Source organism: Gavia stellata, chromosome 6, assembly GCF_030936135.1.
Source record: "Gavia stellata isolate bGavSte3 chromosome 6, bGavSte3.hap2, whole genome shotgun sequence".
In the NCBI taxonomy this organism is placed as follows: domain Eukaryota; kingdom Metazoa; phylum Chordata; class Aves; order Gaviiformes; family Gaviidae; genus Gavia; species Gavia stellata.
In genome coordinates, this window is record NC_082599.1 from 737145 (window position 1) to 759323 (window position 22179).

At 63.2% G+C, this 22179-nt stretch overlaps 2 protein-coding genes across 2 annotated transcripts; both read left to right on the forward strand.

Moving 5' to 3' along the window:
* The first annotated feature begins 159 nt into the window (after window positions 1-159).
* LOC104253681 (zinc finger protein 777-like) lies at window positions 160-7990 on the forward strand. The gene is made up of 6 exons (XM_059818754.1): window positions 160-183; window positions 943-1335; window positions 2604-2730; window positions 3554-3667; window positions 4670-4924; window positions 6897-7990. The coding sequence occupies exons 1-6, from the start codon at window positions 160-162 to the stop codon at window positions 7988-7990; spliced, it is 2007 nt and encodes a 668-aa protein (XP_059674737.1).
* Window positions 7991-15117: 7127 nt separating this feature from the next.
* Window positions 15118-21127, forward strand: LOC104262742 (E3 ubiquitin-protein ligase TRIM7). The gene is made up of 7 exons (XM_059818912.1): window positions 15118-15525; window positions 17363-17449; window positions 17838-18068; window positions 18468-18490; window positions 18807-18922; window positions 19253-19285; window positions 20446-21127. The coding sequence occupies exons 1-7, from the start codon at window positions 15118-15120 to the stop codon at window positions 20955-20957; spliced, it is 1410 nt and encodes a 469-aa protein (XP_059674895.1). The 3' UTR covers window positions 20958-21127.
* The last annotated feature ends 1052 nt before the right edge of the window (window positions 21128-22179 follow it).

A 22179-nucleotide genomic window follows, 5' to 3' on the forward strand; every position in this document is an offset into this window, starting at 1 on the left:
CGCGCCGCCCCGCCGCGCCCCCGCCCCGCCGCCGCCCCGCCGCGCCGCGCCGCCCCGGGCCCAGCCCGATGCCCGGCGGCGGGCCGAGGTGAAGGAGCGAGCGGGCGCTGGATCCTCCCGGCCGCGGCCCCCGGGGCCCCGGGCAGGGAACAAAGGGCCATGGCCGAGGGGGCTCCCGCTCAGGTAAGGGCGCCCGCCCGCCCGCCGCGGGTCGCGGCCCGGCCCGCCGCCGCTCGCCCGGCGCCCGCGGGCCGCACGTCGGGGCGGGCCGCGCCGTCGGGGCCGCGGCGGGCGGGCGGCGGCGGCGGCGGCGGGGCGGGCGGCGGGGCGGGGGGCCGGCGGGGGCTGTCAGCGCGCGGGGCCGCGGCCGCCCCCCCGGGGGGACGGGCAGGGACGGGCAGGGCCGCCGGCGGCGCGGGCAGCCCCGGGGGGGCGGCGCGCCCAGGCCGGGCCGGGCCTCCGCGGCCGCCGGCGCCCGAGCTGCCGTCGGGGGCCGGGCCTGCCCGTCCCGCCGCGCCCCCCCCGCGCCCCGGCGGCCGGGCCCTGCGGGCCGGGGAGCGCCCCCCCCCCTCCTCCGCCGCCGCCGCCGCCCCCCGGTGACAGGCCGCCCCCCCCCCCCGGTCCCCATGGCGACGGGCACCCCTGCCCTGACAGCGCCCGCCAGCCCCCCGGGGTGCCCCCTCCCCGTGCCCATGGCAACGGGGCTCGGCGGTCCCGCGTCACCCCGGCCCCCCCGGTGTCGGGGACCCCCCCCCCCCCCGCCCCGCGGCGCGTCCTGCCCGTCCCGTGGGACCCACACCGGAGCGTAGCGGGGCCAGCGCCCTGCGGGGGGGCCGTGGGGACGTCCCGGGTTGTGCAGCGGCCGCCCCCCGGGGTCCCCATCACCCTGGGGGGGTCCCTCACCCCCGCCCTGCCGTGACCCCCGCATCCCTCTGCCCGCAGGCGCCGGAGCCGGTGCTGCAGCCCCGCTGCCCCTCGCCCCTCCGGCCGCCGGCCGGCCCCGAGCGCACCTCGGAGCGGGAGACGCAGACGGCCGAGCTGTCCCTGACGGTGGTGGCGGCCGTGCAGGCGGTGGAGAGGAAGGTGGACTCCCATTCCACCCGCCTGCTCGACCTGGAGGGTCGGACAGGGATGGCAGAGAAGAAGCTGATCGACTGCGAGAAGACGGCGGCGGAGCTGGGGAACCAGCTGGAGAGCAAGTGCGCGGCGCTGGGCACCCTCATCCAGGAGTACGGGCTGCTCCAGCGGCGCCTGGAGAACATGGAGAACCTGCTGAAGAACAGGAACTTCTGGATCCTGCGGCTGCCCCCGGGCAGGAAGGGGGAAGTCCCCAAGGTAACGGTGTCCTGGGGTGCAGGAGCCCGGCTCTGCACCCAAAACGCACCCGAAACGCTCGTGGAGGGCAGGACAGGGGGGGCGACGCTGTGGGTGAGCGGGGACAGCCCCGGCGCAGGTGAGTCGCTCGCCATCAGGACCTGGAGGCAGCGGAGCTGCCCCTCGCAGCCCCGCCTGCGGTGGGAGATGGAGCCGAGGGGAACGTCCCCCGTAGCCAGGCCGGAGGTTTCAGTTCTGCTTCGCCGCGCTGCACAGCCTGGGAGCGATTCACTCTTGTTTTGTTATGGTTTGGGTTTTTTTATCACCGTTTGAGAGAAACCCTGCAGATTTGGTGGTGGTTTTTTTTTTAACCACCATTTCTTTTACCCCCTCGGCACTGTGGTGGGGGTCTCCCGGGCCGGGGAAGGAGCAAGCGGGAGCTGCAGCTCCCGGGGGAACCTCTGGGATTCGGGGGAAGGCGGACGAGCTCCCTGGGCTCGCCGTTGGGCTTAGCCGAGCATCAGGAGGAGCCCACCATCACCGTTAAGTTCCTACTTCCATTTCACGACCCTCTCGCTAAAAGAAAGTGTGCGGATGGGAGGGTGTGAGACACGGCAGAGCGAACGTCGCCGTTTCGCCAGAGAGAGGGGAGGGGGTCTGGAAGAGGGGGGGTTCACACCCCGACACCCCGTTAGCACAGTCGGGGAGCAGAAGCCGAACGCAGCCCGGCTTGCGCACCCTGAATTTATCCTTAGAAATTATTACTTGGCAAACAGGCTCGAAAGCTGCAGTCTGCTCCCGGCCAACGTGCACACGATCACCAACGCTAACGGGGAGCCCTGCAGGGCCGGGTAGAGTTTTCCCTCCGGCTCTGGGGTAACTGAATCCGGGTTTTTACGTCCGCTCATCAACAGAGATGAGGTCCAGCCCTAGTGCCCGGTTTTTATCTCCTTTACGGTCCCTCCAGGCGGGCACAAGCTCGGTCCCGCCTGCAGAGTCGTCCCTGCCGGTGCGGGGTCCGAGAGGAGGAGGTCGGTGTCGTTTGGGGAAATCACGCTCTGGGTTCATCACCGGGAACCGGCCGTTTGGCTGAGACCTTTCATCTCATAGAAATACATGTCCAGGGGTTGTTTTAAATATAAAAACCAACTTGTTGATGGCCATGAAGTAGCTGAGGCCTGGCCGTGTCCGAGCGGGAGTGAGCTGCCGCTGCTGGCGGCCGGAGATAACGCGCTGGGGCTCCTGGAGAGCGAGGCGGCCGCCTGAACCCATGCTGCTTGTGGTTGCAGGTGCCGGTGACGTTTGACGACGTGTCCGTCTATTTCAACAACAAGGAATGGGAGAAGCTGGAGGAGTGGCAGAAGGAGCTGTACAAGAATGTGATGAAGGGCAACTACGAGTCGCTGATCTCCCTGGGTAAATACGGGGTGTCCTCGCCCTGGTGAAGGCAGGTTCTCTGGGGCTCCTGGCTGCCCGCAGGCTTGGGCATCTTCTGAGTCCTCCTCGGAGATCCCCTTGGATTCCCTTGAGTCCCAAATGTCCCATTTTAAATGGAGACTTAAAAGCGCAGGAGGGTGTTTCTAGTCTGGGTAAGGGCATCCCTCCGGCAATGCCCGGGTTCGTTCCCAGCTCGGGGCGCGGTGCTGTCCTGGCTGGGTGGGGGCCACCCGCGGGCAGGTGGGCCGGAGACCTCCCGAGGCTCCTTCCAGCCAGAGTTACTCGGGGAAAAACCAGCACCTTCCCCGTGGCTGTCTGAAGGGCTTCCCTTCATCTTCTGGGTCAGCGGCGGGTACCAGCCCACGCACCCCTTTAGAGGAAACTTTTGCGGAGTGAAAAGTTGTCTGGTGTGGTCTCAGCTACGCTCCGTTGGGGCATTTCCTACTAAAGCTGCAGGAGAAACTCCGGCTCTGCTGGGGCCAGGGGTGAAACGCTTTTGGCTTTAGGAGAGCCAGGAATTTGCCTGAGAAGTTCTAAATCTGCCAGAAAAATGTATGGGTTGGGTTTCTTCTCCAAGGTAGTTCCTCTCTCTGTGGCACCTCAGCTCCTGCCTCCGTGAATCTCTTCTCCCCGTCCAGGGAGCCTGGCCTGCCTGCAGCACCAGGCTTTTCTGCCTGCAGACCCTTTGCGGATGTTCCGGAGTGTCTTCACGTGTCCGCTCCGGGCACTGGGGAGAGGTGGAAGCCGATATTAGGATTCCCTGTGCACTAATCCCTCCCTCCATCCCTCTGTCTCTCAACAGACTATGCAATTTCCAAACCTGGTGTTTTGTCTCAGATCGAGCAAGGAGAGGAATCGCGGGTCAGGAATGAGCAGGACTTGGAGGAGAGCGAGATCATTACCGATGCCACCGCAGGTGAGACGGCAGCTTAGCCCGAGGGGAGCCGTAGGTTGCCTTCAGAGGAGCTGCTCGCCCCGAGGCTAAAGCAGGTGAAAACCCGAGGAGGTTATCAGGAGGAGCCTTGCATACGAGCAGGAAAGGTTTGGCTGGCAAGAGATTTGATGTCCAGGTGCAGCTCAACGTATAAACCAGGGCAAGCGGAGCCCAGAGAGTTGGGCTCTAGGAGCCATCAGCAAGGGAAACATCTGCAACCGGACCAGGCCCTCGGGGAGCTGGTGTGCCCAGCAAGAAAGGAGAATTGGGTCCCATTGGGAGAACCCATCCACCCAAAAAATCCTCTCCAGCCTTTCTGGTTGTGTGGACGGTGCCTGGGTTTATCCTTGGAGCATCCCCCCCCAGCGTAGGGAAGCCTGCTCCCGTCCTGCGCGCAGGGACTCGGGGTGCTGAGGGGCTTCTCCAGGGGCAGGGCTGGGCTGGGAGTGGGGCACCAGGGACCCGGAGTCCTGGAGCAACTCCCGCTCTGAGATAAGGGGGGGCTGATAAGGAGATAAGGAGGTGTCCTAGAAGAGGTGATGTCAGTCTCTGGCCCCGGGCTGCGGACACCGGGTCGCTCCGACCCCCTGCCCGTGCTCTCTTGCTCACGAGGGTCTTGAAGTTAAATTGATGCCAATGGGAAGAGAAAAATCATCTGCTGCCCACGGGGAGCTGTTGGCCCAGCGCTGCGGCTGGGGGATGTGGGATGGCGGAGGGGTGCTGAGCTGCAGGCGCCGAGTCCCCGGGCCGGACAGAGTGAGTCTCCTGTGCCTGCGGAGGATCCCAGGCGAGAGGCAGGAGCGTGGCAGGGATGGTTGAAGGCCAGGGGCTGAAGGGAGAGCAGAAGTGGCCGAGCAAACGAAACCCCTCTGCGGGATCAGCAGCCAGCGCTGGCCCACAGGGATCTGGCAGGGATTGTTGTGAGCGGTTTCTTCCTCCTGGCTCCCAGGAATGATGGTGGGCGGGAATCTCTCTTTGCTTCAGCTGGTATAAGGGTTGTGATCAAAACGGAGGAGCTCCTTCCTGAAGACAGCCCCGAAAACCCCGAGCTCCACGGGATGTCGGGGCAGTCGGAGGGGAGCTTCCAGAGTCCGGATGAGGAGGCAGCCTGCGAGAGCCCCTACGGCTCCGTCTCCCCTCCGAGGGACCTCCCGGGAACCAGCCTGGGCGACTCCTCCGAATATGTAGCTGACTTCAACGAGATCCAGAGAGTCATCGTTCACCACGGGAGCTGCACAGGTGAGATGCTCGGCACACAGCTCTGCGGCACGTCGCGGGGACGGGAGGCTCGGGAGGGGCTGCGGTGGGTCAGGCAAAAGTGGGGAAAGAGTTGGATGAAAGAGAAGGGTTAAATCCGCCCAGAACCAGCACCAGAAAGAAAGTTTCTGGCTGCGGCAGCTTCAAGAGCAGCTGCGGTGAGACCTCAGGCTGGGAGGAGGAGGCAGCACACACATGGTGGACATCAGAGCGGCATCTCTGAGGGCACCTGACCCGCTCCGAGCGGAGCGAGCCATGGCTCAGTCCTCCACAGGTGGGAAAAACCCTTCTTACACATGGAGAGGAAGGGAAGACATGTCCCAGGCAGCGTTTTACGAGAGCCCCGCTGCCAAAACCCGTTGCAGAGGGCAGGATGTCGGTCGAGGACTCCTGCTATGGTGTTAGTTGTGCGGAGGAATGGCGTAAGCTGCTCCGGCGCTTATGCGCCAAACTCTGCTGGGGGAACGTGCGGGGTTCTGCACGTCAACCAGCATGGGCGTCACTCGGGGCAGGTCCAGAGGACGGGGACAAGGATGGTCTGTGGCATGTGAGCTGTGGGGAGGGAAGGATGCGGTGAGGGTAGTGAAGAGACGGTAAGATGGTACCGTGCGCTTCACGTGTAGAAGTCCACTGGTTGGACGGCAGATACGGGTCAGGTCCTACAGACGTGCTTCAAGGGCGAGAGGTGGGAAAGTGCGGAGACGGGCTCTCGGGAACGGTGGGTTTCCTGCCTTCTGACGGCTTTGCGATGGTGTAACGCAAACCAAGAAAGGTAGAGTTGGGCTCTTGAGGTCCTCCTCAACTCCATCTCATGGATCCTGTGGTCTCTTCATGGTTTTCTAAAGAAAACCAGCCAAGCCACCAGTGGGGCTGGAGCCGATCCTCGTCCGAGAGCCAGCGCCTCGGCCGACGCGTGGGGCCCCGGCTGATGGGGCTGAGCGGGAGCTGCGGCAATGCTCTGACCGGGGTGCGGGTTGCCGGCGGCCAGCCCTCGAGCTGCGTTGGCCCCTGGGTCCACGTAGGCGAAGATCCTTGCTGCGAGGAGGTGGGAAGGAAGACATGGGAATGTGGCTTTTCCTCCCCGTCGGAGGGGAGAGGGCTGCGGCTTTGATACATCCTGCTCCATCGGCTGCCTCTTCTAGGGAAAGCGTGGCTGCTCTTCCTAGAAAAGTACATAGGCCTGGCTCAAAGTCCAGCGTGGGGTGACGTGCGAGGGATCCGCCGCGGGCCTTTCCTCAGGGCGTGCTGGCTGTGCCTCCTGCTGCGCGCGTCCCCGATAGGGCCGTCACCAAACAAAAACACCAGGTCACCTCCGGCGTCGGTGACGCAACGGGGGAGCCTGACGTGTGGCCATCCATCCCACTGCTGTTTGCCTCTGGGAAGGAGGGGGGGTCCCTCCCCGTGCCCCGTTGTGGAGAGGCCGAAGGAAGGGGACAGTCCCAGGCTGGGCGCGTCGTCTCGGGAGCGGAGCTGGAGCCCGGCAGCCCCGTGCTGTGTTTCCTTCGAGCAGTGCCGTGCCGGGCGTGGGGAGCGTTGTTGTAGCCCAGCGAAACGGCAGCAGATGGAGCTGCTCCAAAACCACTCCGCTACCTGAGTCCTCGCGAACCGATGGTGCTTTTATCCCCCCCGGTCTCGTAGCATCATGAAATTGCAAAACCTTTTGGCAGGCAGGTCTCACCGCACCCTCCGAAGGAGCCTGTCCGGGAGGCGGTTTGTCTGTCCTCCCTGTCGGGGGGTGCGCGGGCTCACCTTGCCACTGCGAGAGGACGTGCCCCGTCCCAGGGCGCAGGGCTGGAGCCAGCTCGCGTCCGGACGGTCGGGCAGAGCAGGCGGGCGGGCGGGTGCAAACAGCTGCAGAAGCCCATGCAGGTGTTTCTGTAGCAACCCCCGGGTGCGTAAAAGGCCACCCCGTCCCGCTCAACGACTCTAACGCCGTTCTGGTTTTCCCCCGCAGAGGACGGGATCGTGATCAAGACGGAGGAGGAGGAGGAGGAGGACGACCCCGACACCCTGGAGCCGTGCGCCATGTTCTCGGGGAGGACCGAGCCGCCGGCGTTCCCTAGCCACGAGGCCGGGCTGGGCTGCGAGGCGCAGTGCAGCTCCAAAACGCAGCCCAGGAGCCTGGCGGCCACCCGCGTGGGGAAGCCCCCCGCCTGTGAGAGGGACTCCGGGGAGATGAAGCCGGCCATCGCCCAGCAGCGGAACCGGACGAGGGAGAGACCCTACATCTGCCCCGAGTGCGGGAAGAGCTTCATGCTCAAGATCAACTTCATGATCCACCAGCGCAACCACCTCAAGGAAGGGCCCTACGAGTGCCACGACTGCGACCTCAGCTTCCGCAACAAGCAGCAGTTCCTGCTGCACCAGCGCAGCCACACGCGCCGAGGCGTGGGGGTCCCCCGGCGCCCCGAGCACGGCCTCAAGCCCCAGCCACGGCCCCCGCCCCCGGGGAAGCCCTACAAGTGCTCCGAGTGCGAAAGCAGCTTCAGCCACAAGTCGAGCCTCAGCAAACACCAGATCACCCACGTCGGGGAGCGGCCCTTCACCTGCGGCGAGTGCCGGCGGAGCTTCCGCCTGCAGATCAGCCTCATCATGCACCAGAGGATCCACGCCGGCAAGAGCGAGATGGCCTTCCTCTGCCCCCAGTGCGGGAAGAACTTCACCCGGCCCTCCCATCTCCTGCGGCACCAGCGGACTCACACCGGCGAGCGGCCCTACCAGTGCAGCCAGTGCGAGAAGACCTTCAGCGAGAAGTCCAAGCTCACCAACCATTACCGCATCCACACCCGGGAGCGCCCGCACGCCTGCGCTGTCTGCGGGAAGGGTTTCATCCGCAAGCACCATCTCCTGGAGCACCAGCGCATCCACACGGGCGAGCGGCCCTACCACTGCACCGAGTGCGGCAAGAACTTCACCCAGAAGCATCACCTCCTGGAGCACCAGCGGGCGCACACCGGCGAGCGGCCCTACCCCTGCACCGAGTGCACCAAGTGCTTCCGCTACAAGCAGTCCCTCAAGTACCACCTGAGGACGCACATGGGAGAGTGAGGGGCTGCCGTCGGCTTCCTCTCCCTCCCCTCCCTCCCTCCATCCATCCCTCCAGCCCTCCTCCTCCTCTTCCTCCTCCGCTCATCTCTCCCACCCTCCCTCCATCCCCCTCACCCCCGGCTCAGGGCATGGACATCAAGGAAGCTTTGTGTGGTAGCGCCGCTGGTCTGGTGGAGACGGCTAGGCTGATTGGAAATAAATTAATTAATTAAAGCAAGCAACGCGCGGCAAAATTAAAAGATTATATATATATAAAATTAACAGAAGCAGCTGATTTAGGGGGAATCCTCACCATCAGAAAAAAAAAGCAAACAAACCAACAACAAAAGAAACCTGTACAGGGTGTTTTGCCGGAGTAGGACTCTTAACTGCTTTTTAAATCTACTGTTTGGTTTTTTAATAAATGTGGAGGAACTTTTTATTTGATAAGCAAACTTAGGATGGCCAAGATTTTTTTGTTTTGTTTTGGGTTTTTTTGTTTTGTTTTGTTTTAAAATGCTCTGTAGGCTGATTCTGGCACAGTCACTTTTGTCCAGGAGCTCTGCAGAGGCGCTGCCTCGTCCCAGCTTTCCGGGCTGGACGCGACAGCCGCTCAGCAGCGTGTGGCAACCAGGAGCTCCCGGCCAGGGGGGAGGTGAGTAATAAATAGATCCAGATGACGAGGAAGTTCTCCGTGTGTCTAGATTTGAAGCGCTGATAGGTGCCTGCCCGGCTCTCGGGGCTGTGATGCACTCGTGAATTATACAATAGAATAAAATACTAGTAGCAGTAAAAGAACCTTTTTCTGGTAGGACCCCATCAGCAAGGCTCCTCCAAACACTCATTTCTAGCGCTTAATCCTTCCGCAGCGGCAGACGCCTTTCCGGCGAGCGGCGACCCCGGGCGCCCGGCCCTCCCGCCGCCACGAGAGCTGCACCGAAGGCATCGCCATCCGGCGCGAGACGTGGGAGCGGTTTGTAGACGCGGGTCTTGCCGCGGGGTGCCGCGGGGTCGTGATGTAGCTGTGCACAAGACCTTGACGTGTTTAACTGCTCTTCTGCTCTCTTTGAAACGCAGTGCGGCGAGCGGGCTGCCCTCGCCCTTGCCGGTACCATCGACTGCGCACTCCCCAGCGGCGGGAGCGGTGGGACTCCTGCCCTAGACGGAGGAGCGGGTCCTGGGCTGCCTCCGAAAAAAGCCCCGGCCAGCTCGGGGCTGCCCACGGGAGACCTCCCGGCTCCCAGGCGCCCGCTGCTGGGGTCCCTCGCCACGCGGCTGTGGCTGTAGTCGCGGTGGGTGGGACACGGGTCCGTCTCTTTGCTGTTGGTTTGAGCTCCCGTCTCCAGCGGCTCGGTTCTCCGCAGTCCTGGCTCGTCCTCGTCGCAGCTCCTGTGGTCGGGCTGCAGCTGGGTGAGATGCACCCAAAGGGCCAGGCTGTGGCCGGAGCGGTGACACCAGCTCTCCGGTGCACACCGGGCTCCTGGCCGACGGGTGCCGTGGGGAAGGCGGTGTCAGATCTCATGTTGGACAGTGGCATCAATAAACAGAGCGATGATGGGATAAGTTGTCAGGACCTGTTAATGCCTTTGCAGAACCAAAGTCCTCACCGCAGGACTTCCCGTGCGTATGAACCCCTCCTAGATTTGTAATTTAGCCTTTTCCGCGCTAGAAAGCGCGCAGAGCGGCTGAGAGCCGCCGGCCGGTCACCGCCACGGAGAGGGAAGCATTTCGGGGCTGCCAGGACAGGCTTCAGCCGAGGTTCCTGCGTTCCTGCTGCCGGGGTGGTGCCTGAAACTCCCTGGGAGCAGTTTGGGGTTTCAGGTCACGGCGTGCAGTCTGACTTGGGTTAAATGTGCTGCGACGGGGCTGATGTCCCAGGAGGGAGGTGCCGGTGCAGGGCAGGAGGGCCTGGCTGCAGCCCCCAGCCCGGCTGGCTGCCCCGTGCCCCTCCGCAGCCTCCCCGCATCCCCCTCTAATGTAAATGCAATTAGGGGGAATAAAGAAATTAAAAGCAGAACTAACTCTGGTTCTCAGCACCTCGTGTTCATCACGTTAGCAGCGCCACGGATCCGGCGGCGTCCTTTTTTCTTCCTAAAAACGGGTGGATTCAGCTTTTTTTTGGCAAAGCGGCCATTTAGGTGCCCGTACTAGCGAAGGGAAGCCGGCTGCCCCTCCGCAGTGCTGGGACCTGCCCGGGGAGCCTCGGGGACAGGCAGCCCCCTCCTCACCTCAGCGTGGCCAGGCTGGCAGCACCCACGCTCTGCTCGGTGTCGCTCGGACCCGCACAGCGACTGCTCCCGACTCGTGCTGCTCCTCGCCGGCCATGCACGCACGTAATGGCAGCGGTCGCTGGACGCTGCTGGGATTTAACAACGTCCAGGTGACCTTCAGCAGCTCAAATATCAACAGCCTGCCTGCAGCTGCAGCTCCCACGCCGGCGGGGGGGACACGGCCATCACGGCCCCCGGCAGGCGCCGAGCTTGGGGTGGCGGCGACACCAAAAAACCTCAGAGGTGGCGGTGCTGCAGGGCACAAATCCGGGGGTGCCACGTGCCGTGAGCAGCCTCGCCACCCCCTGAGTTGTCTGCGGGTTATCAGCGCCCTGCACTTAATTGCAGGCGGGTTTGTTCGGGGAGTGCTGAATGCTGCCCAGTCCTCAGCTAAACCACCACCCAACTATGGGGGTAACGGCACCGTCCCGCAGCAGGACCGACTCTTTGAGGGCTTGCGGCTCTGCAGGTTTGGCCCCGGCGTGCTCGCCCAGCCCTCCCCGGCCCCGGGTGCTGGGTGCAGTTGCAGCCAGAAGGCAGCAGCCCCAGGGACAGGGGACGAGCAGGAGCCACCTGCGTCCCCGCTGGGGTGTGAAGTGGGCAGCGTACCCTCCCGGCAGCACCCCAGCGCCTGCCCGCACCACAGCCCAGAGGCTCCGGCCGAGCCGGGGAACCAGGCTGTCACCCCGGGATGCTGCAACGATGGCGAACAGGGGGCTGCAAGCATCGTGTCGACTCCGCCGCAGCTGCTGGGATGGAGTCTGGGGCCCCGCCGCGGTGGAGAAGCAGGCAGCGGGGTGGCAGGGGCTTTTGGCAGGGCACAGCCCATGGCAGGGCAGTAACCAACCGCCCGGGGAGGGAGAGTTATTCGACTGCTTTATTGCCAGGGACGCCCAGCCGCCAGCAGCACGTCAGGGATGCACCGTGCCCCCGAAAGTGCTTGGGGACGCTCCTCAAGCCCCAGCCGGCAGCACGCTGGGGTGGCGGAGGAGCAGAGCCGACGGCTGTGCGCGGGCGTCTGATTTTGGGCACCCACTGCTCACAGGGGCTGAGCCCGGAGGGGACGTGTCCCCACAGCCTGCAGAGACACCCAAGGGGGCAAGAGGGGCTCCCGGGGGGCCCTCTTCTCTTCTCTAAGCACCGCTGCTGCCCTCCGGGTGTTTTGGGGCTGGGTTGAGGGCGAGGGAGATGTTGGGAGAGCCAGTGGCGGCCATGGGGTGCAGGGACAGAGGCCAAAGCCTCCCTGCTCCGCGGCGGCTCTTCGGTTTGGTGGGATTTCACACATGCAGGAAGGGGCCGGCGGCGTGCAGGGAGGCAGCCGGCTCCGGGGAAGCGGCTCACAGACCGGATTACACTCGGCTCCCGTGTGTCACAGCTGTCGCGCTGACACGGTCCCTTAAACCGCATTAACCCCCAAACCCGGCGGGTGGGAAGCGGCTCCTGCAAGCGCGAGGCCTCGGGAAGGATCCTGCTCCGCACTCCAACCCGCCTGCGACAGCCCGAGCTGGGGCGACGCTCCCCAGTGCTCCTGAGAACATTTCAGGTTATGAATGATTAAATTTATTTCAGCAGCCAGAGCATCCGAGGTGGCTGGCAGCACCGTGCCGAAGCGTGCCAGCTTGCAGCCCTGGGCGCTCAGGAGTGCTCCGACTGCTCTGGGGAACTGCAGCGTCCCTTTTCTAAATAATTTATAAAGCAGAGACGGGGAAAGCCCAGCGGCAGGCTCCAGGCTGGGTGTCCCGTGGGGGTCAAGGGGCCTCCCCATCCAGGAGCTGCTGGGCAGCGTTGCTGGAGGGCACGGGCCGACAGTGGGGTCTGCGAGCAGGGACCGTCTCCCCACCCTGCTGCACCCCACGGCGCGCTCCGGCTCGTCCGCCAAGGCCCCGGCGCAGGGTGGGATGAAGCCTCGTGCTCACACATGACAACTCTCCCCGGGCCGTGGCCGCCGGCGTCATCCCCGCTCCTGTGGGCTGCCCACGGCCACGTGTGTGTGCCGACGCGGGCACACGCGCCGCAGAGGCAGCGGGGCCCTGTGCTCCCCCCCGGCGTTTCCCTGCTCACACACGTGTGCTGAGGTCCAGGCATATGAACATACACAGGGAGAGACAGAGACACCCCATGCGTGTGCACGCACACACACATGCACACACGCATGTAAACATGTGGATACACACACTGGCACATACACAGACACATAAACGTACACAGATGTATAAACAACCCCTATATGGACTCTGCCCACACACCAGCAACCGCGTGTCTGTACGGAGACACGCACACACAGACACATGCGCCCATACATACACACACACAAACGCATGCACGCACATACATGTGCACACAGCCACGCAGCCACGCATAAACGTGCACGAACACACAGGAATGTGTACGAAACCATTCACACCTGCACATGTACACATGCAAACGTGTACACAACACCCACCAGACACATGCACACACAGGCAAAGAGATGCAGGCACACACGTGCACCCAGACGTGCCTGTGCACACGTGTACGCATGAACACGCGTGCAGACGTGTGCACAGGCACATCAGCACAGGCAGACACGCGGACACATTCACGTGCGTGCACACAAACATGCAGACTCATGCATACATGCACTTGTCAACACACAAGCACACCTGCAGAGATATACACACACATGCCAACACGTGTGCACAGATACATGTACACACACAGAGATCTGTGCGCACATACACGCATATACGTACAATGTCCATGTGCACACAGGTGCATGTGTGTGCATACACACACGTGTGCACATGCCAGTGCGAAGGCATGCGAGTATGCACACGCATGCGCCAACACATATAGCTACACACATGCACAGGCATGCACACATATATGCAGAGATGCACTGGCATACACGCACGTGCCAACACACACGCATACATTCACGCACATATACGCACATGGATGCAAATACACATACGTGCCAACATGTACGCACACAGGCACGCGCACACTTCCGCACGCTCCAGTGCAACAGGCACACGGCGGTGCACGCACCCATGCATGTACACGACGCACACGCACACCCCACTGCAACAGACACATGGGCATGCACACACTCATGTATGTACATGACACCCACATGCATGACACCCATGCACACGCATGCCCCACTGCAACAGGCACACGGGAGTGCATGCACCCGTGCATGTACACGACACACACGCATGCCCCACTGCAACTGGCACATGGGCATGCACACACTCGTGTGTGTACACGACACCCACATGCACAACGCACATGCATGCCCCACTGCAACCGGCACAGGGGGGTGCACGCACCCGTGCATGTACACGACACCCACACCCACACACACGCACAGCCCCACTGCAACCAGTACACGGAGGTGCACGCACCCGTGCATGTATGTGAAACCCACGCACACACACACCCCACTGCAACAGGCACATGGGCATGCACACACTCATGTATGTACACGACACCCACATGCATTACACCCATGCACACGCATGCCCCACTGCAACTGGCACACGGGCGTGCACGCACCCGTGCACGTACACAACACACACGCATGTCCCACTGCAACCGGCACAGGGGGATGCACGCGCTCGTGTATGTACACGACACCCACATGCACGAAGCACATGCAATGCCCCACTGCAACAGGCACACGGGCATGCACGCACCCGTGCATGTACATGACACCCACGCACACACCCACGCACACGCACAGCCCCACTGCAACCAGCACACAGAGGTGCACGCACCCGTGCATGTATGCGAAACCCACGCACACGCACGCCCCACTGCAACAGGCACACGGGAGTGCATGCACTAGTGCATGTACACGACACCCACGCACACGCAACGCCCCACGCACACGCAACGCCCCAGTGCAACCGGCACATGGGGGTGCATGCACTCGTGCATGTACAGGACACTCACACACATGCAATGCCACACTGCAACAGGCACACGGGAGTGCACGCACCTGTGCATGTACACGACGCAGACGCATGCCCCACTGCAACCGGCACCCGGGGGTGCACGCACCCGTGCATGTACACGACACCCACGCACACACCCACGCACACGAATGCCCCAGTGCAACCGGCACACAGGGGTGCACGCACCCGTGCATGTACACGACACCCACGCACACACCCACACCCACACCCATGCATGCCCCACTGCAACAGGCACAGGGGGGTGCACGGACTTGTGCATGTACATGACACACACACATGCAATGCCGCACTGCAACAGGCACATGGGGTTGCACGCACTTGTGCATGTACACGACACCCACATGCACGACGCACACGAATGCCCCACTGCAACAGGCACAGGGGGGTGCACGCACCCGTGCATGCACGCGACCCCCACGCACACCCCCACACCCACACCCATGCATGCCCCACTGCAACAGGCACAGGGGGGTGCACGCACCCATGCATGGACGCGACCCCCACGCACACCCCCACGCATACCCCCATGCATGCCCCACTGCAACAGGCACAGGGGGGTGCACGCACCCGTGCATGCACGCGACCCCCACGCACACCCCCACGCCCACACCCATGCATGCCCCACTGCAACAGGCACAGGGGGGTGCACGCACGCGACCCCCCCGCACCCCCCCCCCCCCCCCGCAGACGCACCGCCCCACCGCAACCGGCGCAGGGGGGTGCACGTACGCGCCGCCCCGGCCCACGCGCAGCCCCGCGCGGACACGCCCCCCCCCCCCCCCGCAGCCTTCACCCCACGCGCGCAGCCTCCCCCGCGCCGCGCGCGCCACCCCGCGCCGGCAGCCCCGCGGGGGCGCGCTCCGCCCCCCCCCCCCCCTCCCGCCGCGCCCTTCCGGGCAGCGCCGCGTCCCGCAGTATGGCGCGGGCCGTGCTGGCGCTGGGCGAGGGCCTGCAGGCCGAGGCCACCTGCCCCGTCTGCCTGGAGCTCTTCTGCCAGCCCGTCATCACCGAGTGCGGCCACAGCTTCTGCGGCCGCTGCATGGCGGCCGTGCTGGGGGCCCCCCCGCGCCCCGCCGCCTGCCCCCAGTGCCGCGCCAGCGTGGCCCCCGGCTCGCTGCGGCCCAACCGCTCGCTGGGCGCCGTGGCGGGGCTGGCGGGGGCCCTGGGGGACGAGGCGTGCCGGCCCCGCTGCCCGGCCCACGGGGAGGCCCTGGGCCTCTTCTGCGAGGGCTGCCGCCGCCCGCTCTGCGCCCTGTGCCGAGAGGAGCCCCGGCACCGCGACCACCGCGCTCGCCCCGCCGAGGAGGCCGCTGAGCAGCTCCGGGTAGGGGGAGTCGGGGGGGCGAGGGGGGCCTCTGGGCGGGGGCTGGGGTCCCCTGGGGAACCGGCCGGCTCCCTTCCCTGCTCTGGGCGGGGCCCCCTCGGGGCGCGGGCAGGGGTCCCCTGGGGACACAGATCAGGGTCCCTGCCCTGGTACGGGCAGGGGTCCCCTGGGGACACAGATCAGGGTCCCTGCCCTGGTATGGGCAGGGGTCCCCTCGGGGCACAGATCAGAGTCCCTTTCCTGGTATGGGCAGGGGTCCCCTGGGGACACAGATCAGGGTCCCTTTCCTGGTACGGGCAGGGGTCCCCTGGGGGCACAGGTCAGGGTCCCTTTCCTGGTATGGGCAGGGTCCCCTGGGGACACAGATCAGGGTCCCTTTCCTGGTATGGGCAGGGTCCCCTCAGGGCACAAGATGGGGTCCCCTGGGGGCATAGGTCAAGGTCCCTGCCCTGGTACAGGCAGGGGTCCCCTGGGGGTGCAGGCTGAGGTCCTCTCAAGGCACGAGGTGGGGTCCCCTCAGGGCACAGGTCACAGTCCCTTTCCTGGTATGGGCAGGGGTCCCCTGGGGACACAGATCAGGGTCCCTTTCCTGGTACGGGCAGGGGTCCCCTGGGGGCACAGGTCAGGGTCCCTGCCCTGGTACGGGCAGGGGTCCCCTGGGGACACAGATGAGGGTCCCTTCCCTGGTACGGGCAGGGGTCCCCTTGGGGCACAAGGTGGGGTCCCCTGGGGGCACAGATCAGGGTCCCTTCCCTGGTATGGGCAGGGGTCCCCTCAGGGCACAAGGTGGGGTCCCCTCAGGGCACAGATCAGGGTCCCTTCCCTGGTGTGGGCAGGGGTCCTGTCGAGACATGGGCTGGGGTCCCCTCCAGGCACAAATCCGGGGTTCTTCCCAGGCACGGGTTGGGGTCTCCTCTAGGCATGGATCTGGGTCCCCTCTGCACATGGGCTGGGGTCCCCTCTAAGCACAGGTGAGGTACCCCTCCGTTCATGGACTGGGGTCCCCTCGGGGCACAGGTCTGGGTCCCTGTACAGCCACGGATTTGGGTCCCCATCGAGCTGCTGCCTGGGGTCCCCGTCTGGGTACGGTTTGGGGTCCCCGTCTGGGTACAGGTTGGGGTCCCCATCTGGCCATGGGCCGGGGTCCCGTATCCCTGCCACCCCGCTGGGGCTGCCGGCTCTCCCATGGCTCCCACTGCCCATCGCCTCCCCCCAGCCCGCCCAGGAGCACAGGTCCCTCTCGCTGCGCACCCCTCTGTGGCCCCGCAAGGTCCCTAGTGCTCCATACGTCCCCAGCCAGGGACGGGGACGTGGTCTCCCCCCGAGATGCACGCCGGGGTCCCCCTGGCCAGCAGCTTGCTCTGCCGCAGGGCATGGCTTGAAGGAGCAGGAATTTTTTTTTAATACTCAGCGATTTTATGGAGCGCGTCTGAGACACAGTGCCGCTGTCCCTTCAAACCTCTTCCCACAAATCCCACTTCCAACACCAAAAGTTGTTTTTCCTAATTAAAAAAAAAAAAAAACCAAACCACAAACCAACCACAAACTTCAGGGTTTCCGCATGAAATTATTCCAGAAATGTTTCTGGCCAAACCAGCTGCGCATGGGGATCTCCCCAGCCTGTCTGTCATGCGTGCTTGGAGAGAGGTGGGTGCTGTCTCCGAGCTCTTCCCTTCCCCGCAGAGCTGAGCTCAAAACCCACCCCGGCTGACCCTGCAGAGCGGTAGTGTCCCCACAGGGGCTGCTTGGAGACATCATCTCGCTCCTACAAATGTAACCCCCAAATCGCCAAATATGCTTTTTTCTTTATTTTTTTTTTTTCCTTCTTCTCCTCCAGGAGACGCTCCAGAGCAACCTGGTGTTTCTACAAAAAGAGAAAGAAGAATTTAAGCCCGAAGGAGAAAAGAAAAGCGATGGCCTGCTGGTACGTGTTTCTCTCTCCGTGCGCACGCCGTGCTCCCCCGCCTGCCTACCCACCCGTCTTCACGGGCGCATCCCATCTTTCCCTCTCCCCATATATATTTATCTCCTTTTCCACAACAACTCTATTTTCTCTCTCCCTCTCTGTCCGTCCCATATATCCTTCTTCCCTCCTGCTCTCATTTAAACTCCGCTGTCATCTTGGGTCCGTCGACATCCAGACTTGCCACCCCTCTTCCCCCTCCACTCTTCCAGCTTTTCCTCCCCAAAACCTCTCCTCCTTTTCCCTATGATCCTTGCCCCCCCTTCTCTGCAGCACTCCATCCCCGTGCCCGTGCGGAGGCAGCGGGAGGACGGGATGGCTCAGCGGCCTCCGCCCGGGTGCGTTGCAGGGGAAGGTGGCCTCAGAGCGGCAGAGGCTGCGGGACACCTTCAAGCAGCTGCAGGAGTTCCTGCGGGAGCAGGAGGACGTCCTGCTGGCCCAGCTCGACAAGGCGCACGGGGAGCTCGCCAAGGAGCGCCACAAATACGTCTCCAGCGTTTCGGAGAGGAAATCGATGCTGGACAAGCTGATTGCGGAGATAGAGAAGAAACGTGACCAGCCGGTGGTTGAGTTCCTTATGGTGAGGCTGCATTGCCCACCCATGTGCTGTGACCCCCCCCCCGCCCGGTGAGGCTGGGGGCACCCACCGGCACCCCTGCATCCCGGTGCCCGTGCAGCCCAGAGCCTGGGAGCGAAGGGCAGCACCGTGCTGGCCGGCGTGCCAGCGGCCTGGCAGTGACACCGCAGTGCGTGGTGTGGCTGGTGTGAGTCTGGGCCTGCAGTGTGAGCTGAGGGAAGGCAAGGATTTGGGTGAGGAAGTCACCAGAGAGTCCCCGGGATGAGTGGTGTGACACCCCCCCCCCCCCCGATCCCCCTCACCCTACTTCATGCAGTAGGGGAGCGACCGTAACTCGCTGCCCTGCGGACCGTGGGCCTTCTCGGCAGTGCCAGAGCTGACCTGGCGTTTTCTCTCTTCCAGGATGTTGGCAAAACCCTGAGCAGGTACGAAACGGGCTCAGCGTCGCTCTCTTCCCGCCCGGCTCTTCTGGGCAGAGGTTTGGAAACACTGCAGGTGGCCGAGCAGCAGCAGCCGGGAGGGAGGTGGCTTTGCCCTGCTGAGTATTTGGGGTTTAATGTGATGTATCTGGAACCAGAGGTTGTTGCACCCCTGTTAAAGACGGGGTTCCCGTGCCAATAGCTGGGACACAGCTCCCCTGAGTTCTGTTGCCGTAGGGGATTTCCCCCCGTTTCCCTCCTGGCCCCGGGTGCTGGCTGACTGCTGGGGTCAGAGCTCCTCTCTGTGTTGTTTCCTCCTCAGATGCGAGGCGGTGAAGGCCCCGATCCCGGAGCCGGTTTCCCTGCAGCTGCAGACGACCGTTAAGAACCTCTCTGAGACGAGCCAGCTGGTTGTGGATGCGGCGGCCAAATTCAAAGGCAAGGCAAAGAAACGGCGAGCGATGCCTTGCTGTGTAACTGGTGTCCGGGCCCCAGGCGGGCGTGCTGCTGCCCCGGGGCACCGGGCACTGCTGCCCCACGCCGTGCTTTCCACTGGGCTCAGCTGCAGTGGGAGATCTCGCCACCCACGGCCTCTGCCTGGGGTTTGGGAGCAAAACATGCCTGCTCCAGATGGGACCTGTCTCCGAAATGGGCTTTGCTGGAGCCCAGGGTTGCGGGAGCTGGGGAGCAGGCTTGCTGTCCTGATGGAGAGCAGAAAAGATGCCAGGAGAGGAGAGAGACTCATGCATCTTCCTTTCCTTCCTCTAGTGAACCTGCTGAGCAAGATAGACAGAGAAAGGGGTAAGTTTCTGGAGCTGATGGGCACAAATGAGGGAGAAAAGCTTTCCGGAATGAGTTTCCTTACGTCCTTGGGGCAGAGATGGGCTCACACCACAACATCTGAGTCCAGGGTCTGTCTAAAACCGGGTCCCTTCGTTTTGAGTAGGCCTGCTATAAAAATCTGGGTCCGTCCCCATGCCAGGCAACACCCAGCAACGCTGTCCTCTAACACCAAACGAGGGCTGGGGCAGCGCGAGGTCCTCGGCTTCCCTGTCTTTGGAGACTATCTTCTTTCGTTGCGATGTGTAAGGCTGTGACTAGTTAAGCAAAGGGGCCGTGCGCATTTTGAGCTGGCTTTTAGGCACAGATGAGAAATGCCTTTGCAGATGCCCGGCGTCCACGCAATCCTGGCAGCATCGCAGGGCTCGGGGCTGGCTGGAGCTGTTTGTGCTGAGGCTGGCCTCTCCCCTCTCAGTTTTTGGGATCTGACACACAGGATGGGTGTGCCTCAGTTTCCCCCACACTGGGGTCCCCTCTGTGAGGCGGGCCCCGAAGGAGTGCGTTTAGCAGAGGGCCTGGGGTGGTGGCACAGCACGGTGACACCTCTGTGGCCTTGTGGGATGGCCGCAGGATGGCAGCAGAACATCCCACGTGAACGGCGGCTCCGGCTCTGCAGTGAGATCGCCTGGTTACTTGGTGGAGCGGGGTTAGGAGCTGGTTTTCCTTTCGGTAGGCATTCGTCCCCCTTGTCACCGGAGCAGGGACTGGCCTGGCACCACTGCTGCCTTGCAGGCAATGCTTCCTCACGTCCACGGGGACATATTGCTGCCCCACACCCAGCCTGGCTGCAGCCCCATCACACTTAGACCCAGAGATACCCAGCACAGGATTAGCAAAGCAGTTTTAGCGAAGTCCATCGCCTCTGTCCCCCTGCACGTGGGGACGCTGCCTGGCTCAGTCCTGCTTCAGGGAGTGTCCTGGGTCCTAGTGGGGAGGACAGCGAGGGCCCTGTGTCCCGTGCTGCCCAAGGGGGCTGTGGGTGCTGTGTGTGTGTGCGCTCGTAGGGCACGAGTGCCCGCTGTGCTCACTGGACACGTCCCAGCCCCGCAGAAGAGGAGGGAGAGGTGCTGCTTCACTCCTCGGTGGGCAACAGACTGACGTTTCTCTCTGTCGTGCATTAGTGAAGGTGACGCTGGACCCAGAGACGGCAAGCCCGTACCTGATCCTCTCGAAGGACTGCAAAACCGTGCGGCTGGGAGACGGACAGCAAAACCTCCCTGACAACCCCAAGAGATTCACTGGCAGCCCCAGCGTCCTGGGCTCCCAGGGGTTCACAGCCGGGAGGCATTACTGGGAGCTGGAGGTAGGGGACAGGGACAGCTGGGCTGTGGGGGTGGCCGTGGAGTCCGTGCGGAGGAAGGACTCGCTCAGCGTGGCCATGGGGAAGATCTGGGCCCTGCGGCTGGACTGGAATCGCCAGTACACGGCGCTCCACATGACCCCCGCCCCACTGGCACTGATGGAAGAGCCCCAGCGGATCAGGGTCCACCTGGACTACGAAGCGGGCCAAGTGACCTTCTACAATGCGGAGAACATGATGGAGATCTTGCAGTTCAAGGCCTCCTTCACCGAGAAGGTCTTCCCATACTTTTGGCTCTGGTCACAAGAAACCTACATCCAGCTGTGTGCCTGACGGGGGTCAGATGCCTCCCTGTTTCCTGCCCTGTGCCCTTGGCTAGCTGAGCAGGCAAGAGGTGTGGAAATGGTGCAGCATCGTCTTGCAAACTCACTGCAGCTCTGCCTGGGCTGGATCCCCTCTGCACATTGCTGCATCTCCTGCTGCCAAGTCCTTTAGAGCATTAAAGTTGTCTTGTCCTGCCTGGAAGTGTCTGCATGTTAGTATCCTGGCCAGACCTCACAGTGACAGTGTCTCACCTCTCCCTGCGGGCACTGAGGACACACACAAATAAGCAGGAGAGAGGCAGGGAAGATTCTCTGATTGCTCGTGCTGATCTTTGGCAGCGCTGCATGGCTTGCTTTGGCTCTGTGTGATGTGCTATATTGTAGGCAGCATGAGGGTGCAGCCACCCCACGCCCAGCAACTCAGGGTGGGGCCACGGAGGTGCTGATAGTGGTGGTAACAGCTCACATAAAACTGTAAAAACTGTTGCTTGAAAGGGAAATGTTCAGGGAGGGGACAGGGCGGACTGGAGAGCTGGAGTGAGGGCACAGCCCAAGCCTTTCCAGGCTGAGTGAGTGACGGGGGTGTGATGGGGATCTGTGAGATGGTGGGTGGTCAAAGAGGGAGCAAATGCCATGTTGTCTAATCCAGGAACCAGGAGCGTCGTGTGAATCTGGTGGGTGGCAGGGCCCAGGCAGAGGGACACGGGTTGTGTCCTGGAGCTGTGGGATCCCCTGACCAGGCCTTTACGTCTCTGTGCCACGCTGAGAAGACCGGACCCAACGTGATCAGCCCTGCAGCTGGAGATAGTCGTCTCTGAAACCACCACAGGGAAATCTGGCAGAGTGCATCTGTCAGGGACTTGGCTTGACAGCAGAGATCTGTAAACCCTTAGCGTGAGGAGAAGGTGCATGACCTGCTGGAGCCACGCCACGTGTCCTGAGCACCTCACTGTACCACCCTGCTTCTCCACCTGTAAAATGGGACCGTGCATTTTGGAGCTGGGACTGCTCTCCCTGCACCTGCAGTGTCCACAACCGCGCAGGCCTGAAGGATGCAAAGAGTCCCCTCCTTTCCATAGCACAACCATCGCTGCCTCTGTCCTGCTCTGTGACCGTAGACAGGGGAGAGGGCAGGGAAAAAGCAAGGTGGGGCAACAGGTCCTCTGAAAAGCTGGGCATGTGCCCGTTTTTAAGGCGAATAGCAGCAAATATCACAGTCTTTTGCAGGCAGA

Bases quoted from the DNA above. Each gene is read 5' to 3' on its own strand.
- LOC104253681 (XM_059818754.1), top strand. From the start codon at position 160: ATGGCCGAGGGGGCTCCCGCTCAG. The intron at 184-942 runs GTAAGGGCGCCC...CTCTGCCCGCAG, and splicing joins CCGAGGGGGCTCCCGCTCAG to GCGCCGGAGCCGGTGCTGCA. The intron at 2,731-3,553 runs GTAAATACGGGG...GTCTCTCAACAG, and splicing joins CGAGTCGCTGATCTCCCTGG to ACTATGCAATTTCCAAACCT.
- LOC104262742 (XM_059818912.1), top strand. From the start codon at position 15,118: ATGGCGCGGGCCGTGCTGGCGCTGGGCGAGGGCCTGCAGGCCGAGGCC. The intron at 17,450-17,837 runs GTACGTGTTTCT...GGTGCGTTGCAG, and splicing joins AGAAAAGCGATGGCCTGCTG to GGGAAGGTGGCCTCAGAGCG. The intron at 18,069-18,467 runs GTGAGGCTGCAT...TCTCTCTTCCAG, and splicing joins CGGTGGTTGAGTTCCTTATG to GATGTTGGCAAAACCCTGAG.